Source organism: Populus alba, chromosome 8 (assembly GCF_005239225.2).
Source record: "Populus alba chromosome 8, ASM523922v2, whole genome shotgun sequence".
Taxonomy (NCBI): Eukaryota; Viridiplantae; Streptophyta; class Magnoliopsida; order Malpighiales; family Salicaceae; genus Populus; species Populus alba.
Genome location: NC_133291.1, coordinates 6297821 through 6312713, shown reverse-complemented (window position 1 = coordinate 6312713; position 14893 = coordinate 6297821). Strand labels below are relative to the sequence as shown.

General features: G+C 36.3%; 2 protein-coding genes across 4 annotated transcripts; one reads left to right on the top strand and one right to left on the bottom strand.

The window, feature by feature from the left end:
* Positions 1–606: 606 nt before the first annotated feature.
* Positions 607–4850, top strand: LOC118062386 (squamosa promoter-binding-like protein 6). 3 transcript variants are annotated; one of them, XM_035076111.2, is made up of 5 exons: positions 607–760; positions 1688–2335; positions 2903–3039; positions 3634–4407; positions 4543–4850. In XM_035076111.2, the coding sequence occupies exons 2-4, from the start codon at positions 1707–1709 to the stop codon at positions 4395–4397; spliced, it is 1530 nt and encodes a 509-aa protein (XP_034932002.1). In that variant the 5' UTR covers positions 607–760; positions 1688–1706; the 3' UTR covers positions 4398–4407; positions 4543–4850. The 3 variants fall into 3 exon arrangements, with proteins under 3 accessions (XP_034932002.1, XP_034932004.1, XP_034932003.1); XM_035076113.2 differs by having other exon boundaries at positions 4488–4850; XM_035076112.2 differs by lacking the exon at positions 607–760 and adding an exon at positions 812–982.
* A 3441-nt stretch (positions 4851–8291) lies between these two features.
* LOC118062338 (protein DROOPING LEAF) lies at positions 8292–9913 on the bottom strand. Its single transcript, XM_035076034.1, has 6 exons — positions 9824–9913; positions 9450–9581; positions 8986–9118; positions 8819–8867; positions 8435–8510; positions 8292–8351 (listed from the first exon to the last, which is right to left on the bottom strand). The coding sequence occupies exons 1-6, from the start codon at positions 9911–9913 to the stop codon at positions 8292–8294; spliced, it is 540 nt and encodes a 179-aa protein (XP_034931925.1).
* Positions 9914–14893: the final 4980 nt, after the last annotated feature.

Genomic DNA, 14893 nt, shown 5'->3' with positions numbered 1-14893 from the left:
TAGAACAACAACCACCACGAGCTTACAAGCAGGAGGGCAAGCTCCAATAATCTTCAAATTAAAGAGGCAAGCATACCTTCATCATCATCATGTATACATTGACATGAAAAATCCCCTCGACAATTATTCTGTCATCACTCCAAATTTATTTCGTTTTCTCTGATTGGCCTTTTGCTACAAGGAAAAAACAAAACGAAGAAAAGGCTTCCCATTAAAATATCTGTCCCGGCAACTGCTCCACCTGTCCAGAGGAGAAATAATGCAATGCCCCTCAGAAGGGTCCTATGCCCAAAGAGCATAAATACCACAAAGGCCAAGATCCCATTACCAGGCCAGCACCCCGTGCCGTATATCATGTTCAAAAACAGTGCAGCACCAGAAGAAGCACTGGCAAATGGTTCGCATCATACCAGACGAGAAGAGAGACAATAATAAATCAGAAGAACACCACTCCGGTTGGACCTTGCTAATTAATCATACCAGCTAACTAAGTAGTAGTAAATAAGTAATTAATGAAAGCTAAAAGGGGAGGTGATAATGGGAATAAAATGAAAAGCAGGTGGACAAAAAGGGAATAACAACGAGGGTCTCAAAAGCTACAAAAGACCTCGACATGCTTTAAAGACCAGAAGGAGAGAGAGTGTAGTGGCAATGGAAATCATGTTGACTCACAGTGTTTGTGTATCCGCTCCTACCTCTCCATTATTTCTCTGAAAGAAAATCATTAACAAACTCTCTCCTCTACTATATTTCTCCGCTGGTAAGCAAGGAAGGAAACTAGCTACTTACTGCTCTATGCTACTAGCTCCTTACTCCTTTTTTTTTTTTTTTTTTTCCCCTTCTGGGCTCCCCCCCCCCCCAATCTGTTTCACTGTTTATATCAAGAAAAACTGTTGCTAAAAGAGATAGAAACTTGGAATCCGGCAACAACCCATTTCTTGTCTTGCTATATTTTGTATACACGCTCAAGCTATTGAAATGGGTATTTTTTATGTCTTGCTCTTTTTTTTTTTTTTTTTTTTGAAAAAAGAAGCTGATTTTTTTTTTTTTTGCTTGTTTCTCTTGGGATTTTTAATCTCAAAGTAGATGGAATTTTTTCGTTAGTTTTAGGCTAAGGATCAAAGATGGACTTGGGATGTATGTTGTTTTTGTTTGGTTTGCTGAGAAAGGTGAAAGAAAAATAAATTTTGACAGTGAAGGGTAAACAATAAATAAATAAAAGAAGCATCATCTCTGCTTAACTCAGCCTATTTTTTGAGAAAGCTTTTGGACTCTGTTCTCGCTCGAGAAATGGAAAACATAAGAATTAAGTTTCCTCTTTCCTCTTTTTTTTTGAAGTTATGTTGTCAGTAACATCACTGTTTTTTTTTTTTTTTTTTTGTCTTGCCATGGGAGATATTAATTCTAGGAACCAGAATTACCGAGTTTTGCTTTTAATTATGTTTAATGGAACGTGTTCTTATGCTCAATGTTTTTGCTTTCATCTTTGTTTTTTGTTTTTGGTACAAATAGACACACAAATTTAAATTATAAGCTTATCTAGTAGTTCCATGAGTTTTGGAAAATTAAAGCGAGCTTGTTTTCTTTGTTTTTTTTTGTGCACTCTTTTCGTACCAGATGATAAATAAGCCGTCCTTTTTTTAAGTTGTGAAATTAATCATTTTGAATTTGTTTGTACTGTCTGCAGTTTTACATTTGTTATCCTGATGGACTTCTGGAGCTATCCTGCAGAAGGAAAAGGCCTTCTTTTCTCTGATGAAATAGATTTATCTGTTGATGCATTTGCAAGAAGTAGAAAAGCATTGATAGGATGGGATACAGAATCGGTTGAGAGTACTGAGTATATAGATTTTGGTTTCTCTGAAATTCCAAGAAAGCCTTTTCATGGCAGCAAAACAGGTGTGGGTATGCTTGGTGGTACTGATGTTGGTATTGATTCGAGTAAACTAGTCGCAAGTTCTCCTAATTGCATGATTGCATCCAATTCGTCAATGGAATCCGGGTCCAATCATTCGAATTCTCTCGTGGAATCTAATAGTCAGGATTCATCACTGATTGATTTGAAGCTAGGGAGATTGGCTGATTTCAAAGATGCACAGAATAGCAAGTTTTCGAAAGAGAGGTTATCTTCAGTAAGTCCAACTGCTCAGGCAAAGCGTGCTCGAGCGACATGTTCACGGCCTCAGACTACCTATTGCCAGGTCTATGGTTGTAACAAGGATCTTAGTTCTTCAAAGGATTACCACAAGAGGCATAAAGTTTGCGAGGTTCACTCAAAAACCCCTCAAGTTATTGTTGATGGCAATGAACAGAGGTTTTGTCAGCAGTGTAGCAGGTTGGTTGGTTACATACTTCTTGTTTTTATTTTTTTTTAATTTTTCAATCACGTTATTTATCTTAGTGCTAAGTCAGCGAAGATCATATTTTTATTGACACATTGCATGTAGGGTCACTAATAAAGATAGTGATGAGCTTATTATGATAAATCTTTATGAAGACATGACAATGGCACCCTGTCAAATACGACAGTAAAAAAGGGGCTAGCCACTGAGTTCTTAATAATCATAATACTCTATCCATACATCTAGATTATTTTTTATTCACTAGAAAAGGAAATAACACCACAAAATGGAGTAAAAGTAGGCTGATTTTTCATGTTTCGAGTTTCACAAGACAGTAGAGGCTTTGGATTTTCAGTGCATAGATAGGTTCAAGTGCCATGACAGTTATGCATCAAGTATATGGCAGGTTTAGTTGATTTTTTTATTGTGTTCCTATTGTAGTAGCCTTAATTGTTTTCAACCTGGTGTCCGGATAGTGTTTTGGCGTGCCTTGTTTTTCCTTCTCCTGAGGAAGCTCGGGATCTTTTCTATATGAATTCTGCTATCTTTGGACTATTCAGGTTTCACTTGCTGGTTGATTTTGATGATGGTAAGCGAAGTTGCCGTAAACGCTTGGCAGGCCACAATGAGCGTAGAAGGAAGCCTCAATTGGGTACCCTCTCTGTCAAACCACATAAGTTACTGCATCCATATCAAGGTATTGTCATCTGGTACTATTTATTCAATCTACTTAGGAAATGCAATTCAATTTCATATTGAAGCCAAACAGACAGATATGAGCTTCTTTGCTTCCCATATAAAAAGAAGGAAAAACCAATTTTCATTAACCTTACAAGATGCGTCTTAAAGATTTATGACCTTGATGGTGGTCGTTTTTATCCTCTAAATAATTACTGAATATGCATATTCTTGAAACAACTTTATCAGGATTATTCTTTTCATATTTCCTATGACATTTTTTTTTAATGACTGATCTAATTTTTTGAGCTCAGCGGACTATTTACTTGCTACTAATAAAACTTTGAGGTTTGATCATATGTTTACTTGCAGAAAAACTGTAAAGGGCTTGTTGTTTTGTGCTTTAATCTTTCTTAAAAACTCCCGTTTAGATTTTTAAATGACATCTCAGTTTAATGACCGAGTAATTTGATTGGACAAATAAAGATATTTCGTGGCATACCTTTCCATTAAAGTAACTATGCTTAAAAAACATTATGCTTGCCTAACTTTTGATTTTCATCCAAATTTACAAGCTATTCCATCAAATCTGAGAATAACATGGATTGAGCAGGCACCAAATTTCTGGGGACTTCCTTGCCAAAGAAAACATCTCTTCTTTTCCCAAACATGCTTCCAGGGAGTGCTTTTTGTCCAGAGAATTATGAAGAAGAAAATTGGTGCAGGCGCATTAAATTGGAAGAGAATTCAATTTACAGCTCTCCATCTGCAATACCCATGGGAAATGGGCAGTTGCTGCCGAAGTCATTCCTCCATTTGCACGGCAATGGGTTGCAAAAGACTTGTGGAATTTCTTCACCGGCAATTGATGACCGCAATTTTTGTAACACGACAACTTTTCATGAGTTAGCTGGGGCGTCGCACTCTAGCTGTGCTCTCTCTCTTCTGTCAGCTGAATCACAGGACTTGAGCCATTCTGCAGGAAATATAACGGCTAGGCCCTTGGTCAGTCAAGTGAGTCATGCTTGTCAGAGCTTGGGTATTGTTAACAAATCTTTAGGGGTAGGCTCCTTGGAAAAGTACTTCCCAAATGGACTCTATCCGTCTGGAATGAATTTCATTGAAGTTAACGATATGGGGCCATTTGTGGTTCCTGGTTCCGGTCACGCAGCGGACTTCCAAGTTGAAACAGATGGATTTCTACAACAGTCAGATATTTTGAATGCCAAGTATTGCGTTTCTCCTGAAAATGGATCAACTGTGGATTTGCTTCAACTCTCATCACATCTTCAGAGGGTGGAGCAACAGAGGAACTCCATGCAAGTGAAGCATGAAAATGAGGATTTCTGCAGTTTCGGCTCTGCTTATGGGGTGTGAGAGGAACAAGGTATGTAGGAGAATAACTTAGCTCATCCTTTTTGGTTAAACCATGGATAGTGTTAACAATGTTGGCGTGTTTTTTCTCAGACAATGCGCGCAGTTCTGCCTTGATGAGAAAATGATAAATCCAGTGTTGTTTCAGGTGTAAAGGAGAGAATTGATGGCAAGCTGCTTGCCTGCATCAGATATAACTACTAACTTTATCGGTGCAGTAGACAATAGGCCCTTAAGAGACTTCAGCTTGCGTTTGCCGTACATTCCTTTACTTAAAAGGTAAATAACACGAACAATATGTGGAATTTTTTTTATATTATTGTTATTATTATTATTGTAAGGTGATGCAAGTTTGATTTTGCTAGAGATGACTTATTTCAACTTTCATTTTGAAATACTGTGCTGGACAAGAATTCAATTACTAAATTATGTACGACTGAGTATATCATTGCAGAATTTTCGGCTTTTGTTCATTGACCCCCTGCATTTTCGAAGGACAGATTTGAAGGCACAGAAACTAGGGCTCTTAATATTTTTGATTAAAAGGGATTAAACACTTGATCCACTAGGTGACCTGTGATTTATATTTTGATTAAATGCTCGTCTCCCTTGATGTTGCTGATGGAAAATTATGATAACTCCTGCAATTATTTGTATTAAAAAACAAACCCATCCCCAAGTTCCGGGAGCTTTGACCCATCTGACTTGGGAGCGGAATGCTTTTCCATCTTTGGTATTATTGCTTTCTTTACTCCACTTCCTATTGAAGTAAACGTGGGAGTGGCCACCTCATCCACTCATCAAGGGGGAGCTCCTCCCTTTTCCTCTTGGTGGTCTGGATTGTGGACAGTGAGTTGTAAAAGGAAAACGCAAATTCAAAAGTTGAAAGGATTTATTAGCCATCAACTCCCCACTGGAATCCCGTATTTTTATAATGCAAAGCGCTGCAACTTGACCTCAAAAGCGAGATTACCTTGAGACTCAGCACGTCTTCGTTGTAAATAAATAAATATGATGTCCACAGCCTTGTTATCAAGCTGTAGTCTTGTTCGATGTGCCCTGCCGCTCGAGGCCCACGGGCACAAGGTGGTCAAATCCGGTGATGTCACTGATGACGCTTAGCTAATTCAATAATCAATATTGTCTTTTCTTGATCTTCTATTTAGTGCGTGTATGGTGCAGTTAAGATTTCTTTTCTAGAAGATTTCCAGAGTGTAAAATATATATATAAATCGTCGAGGCTGATTGCATATCCTCTTGACAAATACCAGCGTGCTCTAGGTTTCTTCTTTGACTCTTAGCGCATTCGTCGAGAGAGTGAGTTTGTCATCAAGGGATTTTGCCAAGGAAGATATAGACGACATTTGGGCAAAAATCCATGGCTTTCTTTAAAACCCTCTTCTTCTCTAGTAGGACTCCATGTTTTTGCTTGATTTTTGTTTCAAGCATGGAAAATGGAGACATGCATGGAAGCATCAATTGCCATGAAGATTTGGCAATCTTGAGTTTGGCCGCTAATACAGATAACCGATCACTGCATTCGTGAGCATGGGTTGTGTATTTTAGGTTTTTCCAAATGTAAAGGCTTGTCGTACTTCCTATGAGTACTTGTCAAGTTATATAAATAATGCAAATATGCTATAAATTAATCTCACACAGTTGACATTGGTATCCCTTGATGAATTCTTGGTGTTCCATGGATATAAAAATGATAGAAATGTGATTGGTTAGAGGACCACAAATAAAAATATAAAATAGATTTGTTTTTAATATAATTTTAAAGTAAATTTGTGTTTGAAATGTAAGTTACAATACAACATATTTTTTATATTTTCATCGTCTCATCTTTTTCCTCTCAAGACACAAATTAATTACACAAATTTTATGACACTCAAGTTGTCACTAGTTACATTATATTACCTGTTTAATATAATCCACTTTATAAAAATAGATATATATATTTTTATATTTTTATTGTCTTGTCTTTTTCCTTTTCATACATAAATTAAGTACACAAATTTTATGATATTAAAGTTGTAACTAGTTGCATTATATTACTTATTTAATAGAATCCACTTTATAAAAAAAATATATATATCTTATATATTTTCTTTGTCTCGTCTTTTTCCTCTTAAGATATAAATTAATTATACAAATTTTATGATACTCGAGTTATAGCTAGTTGCATTATATTACTTATTTAATAGAATCCACTTTATAGAAATAAATAGATACAGGTAGAATAAAAAAATACTAGGTGAAGATATTCTTATAATTTTTTATGGATCATGGATTTTATTCTCTCTTCCACATGTAATTGTCTCCTTTTTCAAAACTAATTTCATAGGACATCACTACTTACAACTTAAGTAGAATAACATTTTCCATCAACCCCTACCTAATTTGTTAACAAAGTTATATAAACAATTACATTTAATGTAGGTGTTTTTGGTCCAGATAGGAGACTAGTGGAATGGTACAGGTCCAATTAGTGAAGACTATGTTTAGAAGTGTAGTCAAACCGTATTTTTGAAAAAAATTGTTTTTTTTTTTATTTTAAAATATTATTTTTATGCTTCTTAATCATTTTGATGGTAAAAATAAATTAAAAAATATTTTAATATATTTTCAAATAAAAAATATAATTGCTACGTGCAAGATTGCTTCCTAACAAACATTTTTGAACACCATAGGTGAGGGTAAAAAGAAGACAGAAAGAATCCTCGGTCGAGGTTTTATAGGCCAGGGCCCAGGATCGCCTCGTCTAACGTTGTTAAAGTCTTTTGATGAGATTAGACGACGGCCTCACATCATTTTTCTCTTTTTTTAGAGGGAACAATCTATTCTTCGTTCATCATAATAAGTGGGGAGCATTATGTTCAATTATATTGAATTAAAAATTGACTTTTTTTTTTTTTTTTTAAAGTGTTTTTTAAAAAAATAATTTTTTTACTTTAAATTAATAATTTTTTTAGTATTTTCAGATTATTTTCATACACTGATAATAAAAATAATTTTTTTTAAAAAAAATATTTTAATATATTTTTAAATAAAAAATATTTTAAAAACAATCACCATTACACTTTCAAATAGACATTACTAGTGGCGGGGTATAAATTTAATAAAAATAACTTAAATTTTTTTCTTGTCCTCCTAAATTATAATTTGACTTCCTCTAATTTTTTTTTCCTAACTCCGCCGCTGGACATTGCGGTAACAACCATTACTCTTTTTCCTTTTTTTTCTTTTTACTGTCAGGTCTCTTCACAACAACAGGAAGACTATTCTATGATTTCACATCTTCTAGTTTTGGTATTTTGGTAAACTATTATTCAAAAACCACGTAATTTCTTAGAATATATATATTTAATAACTCTATTGTAATTGACATTCTCATATTATTAATTTTATATAAATAATTGGATTTATAACTCGACTGCTATTATTATTTTAATGATAGCTCGATTGAACAAATGCTTGGTTATTTGATTTAAAACTATCAGCCTTTTTGAAAATCAAACGACCGTTACAGACTAGATCAAATTGGGCGCAGCAGAGTCTAATTAATGAGATTGCTAATTCTACTAAATATCACACCATCTAGCTAGATCAAAGCCTAAGGCAGAAGTTCATCCATGAAAATATACCAACAAACAACACAAAATAAAATGACAAGATTAGAAGAAGGTAGGAGACGTGAAGCTAAACCAAAACAAACTGTTCTCTCTAGATGCCCTCTTGGACGCCTCAAACTTCTTTCGCACATCTGTGGCTGCATTCCTGCAATAGATAAGCCAAAACAATTCTAATTTCTTAATCGAGCAGCTTAAAAAATAAAACACACAGTTTGCTATGAATGGAAAGATAACGGAAAGGGATATTGTTTAATTACCTGCATTAATTATTAGGGCTCCCAGAACCAGCACCCGACTTGGGAAGGTACCTAGCCCTAGCCCACTATAACCAGCAAAGCCTGATCCAAATCAATAAAATGTGTGTGTGTGTGTGCACGTAAACCTTGAGGAAATAAAGAATCTTACATTTTTAGCTGCTGTGCTAAAAGCTTCTCTGTGTGGCATCTCAGGATCGGCTGCTTTGATGCGCTTTATCTCCTCCCTACGATGGAGATATACATAACACTTGTTTTGCTAGCACTTATAATGACAGGCAGGTATTGAAAAATACAGGAATGTTGGCATATGAACCAAACGACTTGTGAGTAGCACTGTATTTTCCCAATATTGTTATGAAATTAATTAGGGGATTCTCTCGTTTATACTTTGTAAACATCAAAAGAAGGTTTCCATCGTTAAATTAGTGAAGGCTAGCTAAAGGTAAAATAATTAACACGTAATTCAGCAATTTATATAAACTGCAATAGTTGCAGAAACATGTGATTAAAACGAAAAACATCTTCTTCTTACTTCATAAACCTATTGTAAGCAGATGGAAGTCGGTGTTTCTTCTCAGGCGCTGCAAAGAAAATAATAAAAATTAAAAAGAAATAAATTCACATCAATTTAAGGGGTAAAATAGCAAATGTAAGCCTACTCAATAGTTATTTAAATCAAAACAAAGATGGGGTTCCTACGCTTTACTACGAAGGGTGCTGTGGGCACCGGTTGTTCGCCAGAGGTCGAGGAGGATGAGGATTCGCCCTTTCTGATATCAGTGCAAAACCCTTGCTTCTCCTTGAATAAGAACTTTTCATTACTAGAAACTCCCTTCACAGTACACACGCAATCAAATATAAAGCATTTTAACATGGCATGTTATAAGGTTGTACTGAAGAGATTTATTTGTTAGCTAGGAGAACGAATTGACTGCCTTGTGTTTAGCTACTTGAGTTATTTCAGTTCAGATAGTGACCCTGTATCTATTCTGTAGAATAACAACCGTGCCACCTGAATCGTCCAAGACCGATCAGAAAGCAGAAGGCGATTACCGATTAATCACAAATATCTTATTTCTTGATTCAAAAAGAGTTTTAACTTATGAATGGTGATGGGATATATCCCTGTATCTTAATATTAATATTAATGTTATATAATCTACCTGTAGACTCAGTCGGTGGTGATCAAGACATTGCCCTTGGTTGGGAGGTCTGGGGCTGAGAAAGGAGAGATTATTGCAATGACCACATTTGACAGTCACAGTGTCCAGCAGCCTCTTGCATGGAATCCCGACCTAAACAATTGAACAGTGGAAGAAATCATGAAAACTTGATGTGGGTGCACCACAAGATATAATTATCAGGCTAGCGCCTACACATGTTCTATCATCCAAGAATTTAACTAAAACTTGATGTGTGTGTGTGTGTGTATATAGATACATTAAAAAACAATGTAGAGCCACATTTTGCTCTCTATCTAGGAAATTATTTAATTTCATGATCATCAGGATGAACAAGAATAGATGCGAAACGGTACCGCAAGAACAGTGTTGCAGAAGTTGCAACGGACATAGCAGAGATGCTCAGATGATGGAACCTCTGTGCTTGCTCTCTCTTCTAGGTTCATTGTCAAGCAACAAGGATAGAACAAGATTAATATAAAGAAGACGGCTGACTGAAGTGGAGGGTTCCTTGAGATGCAACAGCAAGAAGTCTAGCTAGGGTTTGTGAGTGTATAATAACAAGAGGACTGCTTCAATAATGGGAGTAGAAGTATCTAGCTAAGCGTCAAAAAGAAAATCTATTGCTACTAATTGTAGTCGTAGAGTCACAGTACATGCACTTCTGCATTTTGCAGAGCGGGTTTGCTCGTTTACGCCCCTTTGATGCTCAGAGCCTCGGGCAGTAAGTACCTACCAATTTATCGCGATATACTAAAGTACTCTAGTTGGTGAACAGGTCTCAGCGCTAGCAAACACAACACAGGTTCCGGGATAATACAGTGATGGGTAACGCGATTTATTTGTGTTTTTTTTTTTTTTTAATTTAATATTTTTAAAAATTAATTTTTTAATAATTTTAGATTATTTTGATATTCTGATATTAAAAATAATTTTTTTAAAATATATTATTTTAAATTATTTTCGTGCAAAAAATTAATACTTTAAATCAAAACTACTATTACAAGCGTTTGGTTATATATTAATCCATGTTAAAAACATACCCTCTTATATATAGTAAATAAATACAATTATGGAATTAAACTCAAAATGATTTGAAGGGTTTGTGGTTAAGAAAGTTTATTCTTTTTTTTTTAGTTTTTTAAGTTTAAATTTTAAGGTGAATATTCAAAAACTTATTTTTCTAAATTTATGATCTAATATGGAAGAAAATAAAAAAAAATTACTTCCCAATTAAGCAATTTTGATTTGTGTGTGTGTAAAGCAATTTCGTTCAATTGAATTTTGGTGCGGGTTTCCATGGTGTTGTCAAATCAATTATCTGTTCAGTTTCTAAACTTTTTGGTTTCAGGAAAAATCAAAACACCATCCACCATGACATAATTGAAAATCGATTGTCTTGTAGGTTTACATTTATAAAATTGGTGGAGTTATTACTTGTAGTAGTCCTGGACTCGAGCATTGTTGGTCTATATATATATATCTTCCCCAACTCAAGCAATCAAGAGCTAAAGAACTTTAAAGCAAGCATGGTGAAATATCAACTCAGGTAAGCATGTATAATATAGAAACAAGAAAGAAAAGAAACTAGGCATGCAAGCACGAGGATTTATAATTGCTGAAATATCAACTCAGGTAAGCATTGTTATCTATTCACTGCTGAAATTCTGTTGAAATATCAAACCGGATCCATTTGTCTATATCTATTCATGCCGGGCGCGCAGCAAGATGTTTTTTTTTTTTAACGTTAAATATTTTTATATTAATATTTGAAATTTGAGTAAAGGATATATATAATTGTAAGCTTTTGCTATATAAGAGAAAAGGGCAGTTTGTAATTAATTAGATTGTACAAGTGAAGAGGAAATAAAGTAGGCTATATGCATATATGAAGAAATAAAATCGGTCATGTTTTTGCTTTCGATAAGTTAGTTCCTAGTGGTGAAGAATTAACAGACCCTTCCAACTTAATCTCAAATTCAATCAAGTCATGTTTTGGCTTTAATTTGAGATAGATGGCACATCTAAATCAATCATTCGAAGCGGTTTGACCAAGCCTTGATCTCAAAATGATACCATAAAAATCTCTTAAAATTAATTTACGTAAATGTGAAGAATATATGCAATGTTATGGATTTTTCTTTCTCGGAGGTGTTGAATTATATTGACTCTATCCCTTCATATAACCTTCATGAGTAGTAGAGTCCTTGTCTCTTCGGAGATGCTTCGATGAACCTCGAAGCAGTTTGTATTCGCCCTGTTGTTTAGTCATCGTTCTAGCCACTTCAATTCGTCATGAGCTATTTTTATTCCCCCTTTAAAGCCATCAACCTTTCCCTCCAGCTGGTAATATCATTTTATGTTTTCTAGTCACCGAGTCCATTAGCTCCGAGCCTAAGTGACGACATTCGCTATCATATCAATGAAGGTTTTATCATCTACGAGGCCCTCGCAACTCGACCTCAATGGGACATCATACGATGGGACCGTGACGAAGAAATGTAAGCAAAACATTATAGGTCAGGACATTATCCAGATGGTTGATGAATTCTATCGGACTAATCTCCTCCCTGCAGGTATCAATAGCACCTTCGTTACTCTTATTCCAAAGATTAAAAGTGCTATCAAGCTATCGGATTTCAGACCTATTAGTTTGGTGGGTAGCCTATACAAGATTTTCTCAAAGATTCTTGCAACTAGGTTGAAACATGTTATGCCAGAGGTCATCTCTCATCATCAAAATGCTTTCATCAAAGGGAGGCAAATTTTAGACAGCGTCTTGATTGCAAATGAGGTCCTTTCTTTCATCAAGAAGAAAAAGGGTAAAGCTTATCTTTTCAAACTAGATTTTCATAAAGCCTTTGATTCGGTGTTATGGGAATATATTAATGACATCATGGCTAGTATGGGCTTCGGTAGTAGATGGCGAGGGTGGATAATGCAATGCATATCAACGGCAAAAATGTCTGTGCTTGTTAATGGGTCTCCCACGGAGGAGTTCTGCTTAGCTAAAGGCCTACGCCAAGGAGACCCTCTCTCTCCGTTTCTCTTCAACATTGCAGTCCAGGGTTTGAGTTGTATGTTGCAGCGTGGCTGTGATTTGGGTTTGACTTCGGGTATAAACATTGACAATTCAGGGCTTGTCATATCTCACCTACAGTTTGCGGACGACACCCTTATGTTCAGCTCAGACTCTCTTCATAGCATGCAGAACATTAAACGTATCCTATTATGCTTTGAACTTGTCTCAGGGCTGAAGGTCAATTTTCATAAAAGCAGTATTGTGGGTGTGGGTGTAGCAGCTCATACATGTACCTTCACAGCTCAGCTTCTCAGATGCAAGTAGGATCAGTTGCCCCTCATGTATCTTGGGCTCCCCATCGGTGGAAACTTGGGCAGAGCTACAATGTGGAACCCTATTTTGCGCAATATCAGTTATCGGTTGGCTTCGTGGAAAGGCAGATTCTTATCTATTGGGGGTCGTTTGTGCTTGATTAAATCTGTGCTCAACAATCTCCCCATCTACTACCTATCTATGTTCCTCATGCCTACTACGGTAGCCTCCAAAATTGATCAGAAACTTCGATCCTTCCTCTGGTCTGGAAATGCGGAAAGGCACAAAATATGCAATGTTAGCTGGGCAACTGTTACTCTTCCAAAACATGCGGGTGGTCTTGGGATTGGTTCTTTAAGGGACAAAAATACAGCTCTGCTCTTTAAATGGTTATGGAGGTTTAGGTTGGAGGAATCAAGTATGTGGAAGGGTGTGATCAAAAGCATCTACAACACCAATTGCTCTAATCTGCTGCTGCAAGCTCCTATTCCAGGAACTGCAACTACATGGTCTCGGATTGTCAATCATTGTGTGAGAAATAATAAGTTGCAGGATATTGTGAATGAGCAATCTTTGGTCCTTATCGGAAATGGCAAGAAAACTTTGTTTTGGCTTGATTGCTGGCTTAATAATCACTGTTTAGCAGATCACTTCCCTACTCTTTTCCAATTATCCAATGACAAAGATGCCACCATTGCTAAGATGGGAATGTGGGAAGGGTATGAGTGGATTTGGTTTTTTTCATGGATACGTCCACTACGGGGGCGCAACATTGGCTTGCTTGATCAACTATATGCAATCCTATCAATAGTACTCATGGACAAAGATGGAGAGGATAGACTAATTTGGAAGGACAATAATTCAGGAAGATTTTCAGTGAAATCTCTCTGCGGATTGTTGAGTCCAAAGCCTTCCACAAACAATGCCTTCTCATTTGCTGGATTTTGGAAAGGTATTGTCCCTCCTAAGGTAGAGATCTTTTGCTGGATGGCTATCATTAACAGACTCAACTCCCGATGTATGTTGGTTCGAAGAGGTATCTTGAGTAGCTCGGAATCAAATTGCCCTATTTGCCTTGTTGAAGCAGAATCGGTGGACCATATTCTGCTTCACTGCCATAAGCATTGGCTCATTTGGTCCAAAATCATTAAATGGTGGGGTTTAGTTTGGTGTTGCCCAAAGAGCTTCTCAGATATGTGGTCTCAATGGTCTTCCATGGTGCATGGTAATTTTCAAAGGAAGGCATGGTTGATGTTGTTCTTCTCAGTGGCATGGTCTCTTTGGCTCCTTCGAAATGATCTCATTTTCCAACAGAAGACACCTGATTATGACTCAATTTTTTTTCTTATTATCACCCGTCTATGTCTTTGGCTAAAAGCTATCCATTCAGATTTTCCATACTCCCCTTCAGATCTGATCAGATCGGCAGATGGCTTGCTTCGGTGGTCCAATGCTCACTCTTTCAGGATTAAAAATATATGGTTCCTCCTATGATTAATAGGCTCAAATGGAATGTGGACGGCTCTTCTCTTGGTAAGCCAGGCCCCTCTGGAATAGGTGGTGTGCTGCGAAATCATCATGGCCATGTGCTCGGTATGTTCTCTGTTCCAGTTGGTATTTTAGACTCTAATATTGCTGAGTTAAGGGCTATTGTGAAAGCCATTGATCTATCAGCATCTAATTGTCATTTACACCATCAACACCTCATCATCGAATCTGACTCTGTCAATGCTATTCGCTGGATGAATAATCCTCTCAGTCGTCACTGGAAGCATCATAATTTGTTCTCCTATGTTAATAGACTGAAAGCATATTTTGTTTCAATCACCTTCTCTCATATCTTTCGTGAAAGTAATTGCATGGCAGATGGTTTGGCTAAGCAAGGAGTGCGGAGATCAAGTGAATTTGTTGCCTGGCTTTGAATCCACCATTTTTCTATGGGCTTGATATTGTTTCTTCTCCCATTATGTCTTTGAGTATTTTCTGTTTTGTTTTGTTGAGGAATGTTTAGTTTCAGCTCATTTGGATGGATTTTGTATGGTTTTCTTTGCTTTGGTTTATCTTAAGTTGCGCTTTATCCTTCATATGACTT

Excerpts from the sequence above, each read along its gene's own strand:
- LOC118062386 (XM_035076111.2), top strand. The coding sequence starts at position 1,707 with ATGGACTTCTGGAGCTATCCTGCAGAAGGAAAAGGCCTTCTTTTCTCT. Across the intron at positions 2,336-2,902 it reads TTTTGTCAGCAGTGTAGCAG|GTTTCACTTGCTGGTTGATT; the intron begins GTTGGTTGGTTA and ends TGGACTATTCAG. Across the intron at positions 3,040-3,633 it reads GTTACTGCATCCATATCAAG|GCACCAAATTTCTGGGGACT; the intron begins GTATTGTCATCT and ends TGGATTGAGCAG.
- LOC118062338 (XM_035076034.1), bottom strand. The coding sequence starts at position 9,913 with ATGAACCTAGAAGAGAGAGCAAGCACAGAGGTTCCATCATCTGAGCAT. Across the intron at positions 9,582-9,823 it reads TCTGCAACACTGTTCTTGCG|GTCGGGATTCCATGCAAGAG; the intron begins GTACCGTTTCGC and ends TCAATTGTTTAG. Across the intron at positions 8,868-8,985 it reads AGCACCCTTCGTAGTAAAGC|CGCCTGAGAAGAAACACCGA; the intron begins GTAGGAACCCCA and ends TTTTCTTTGCAG.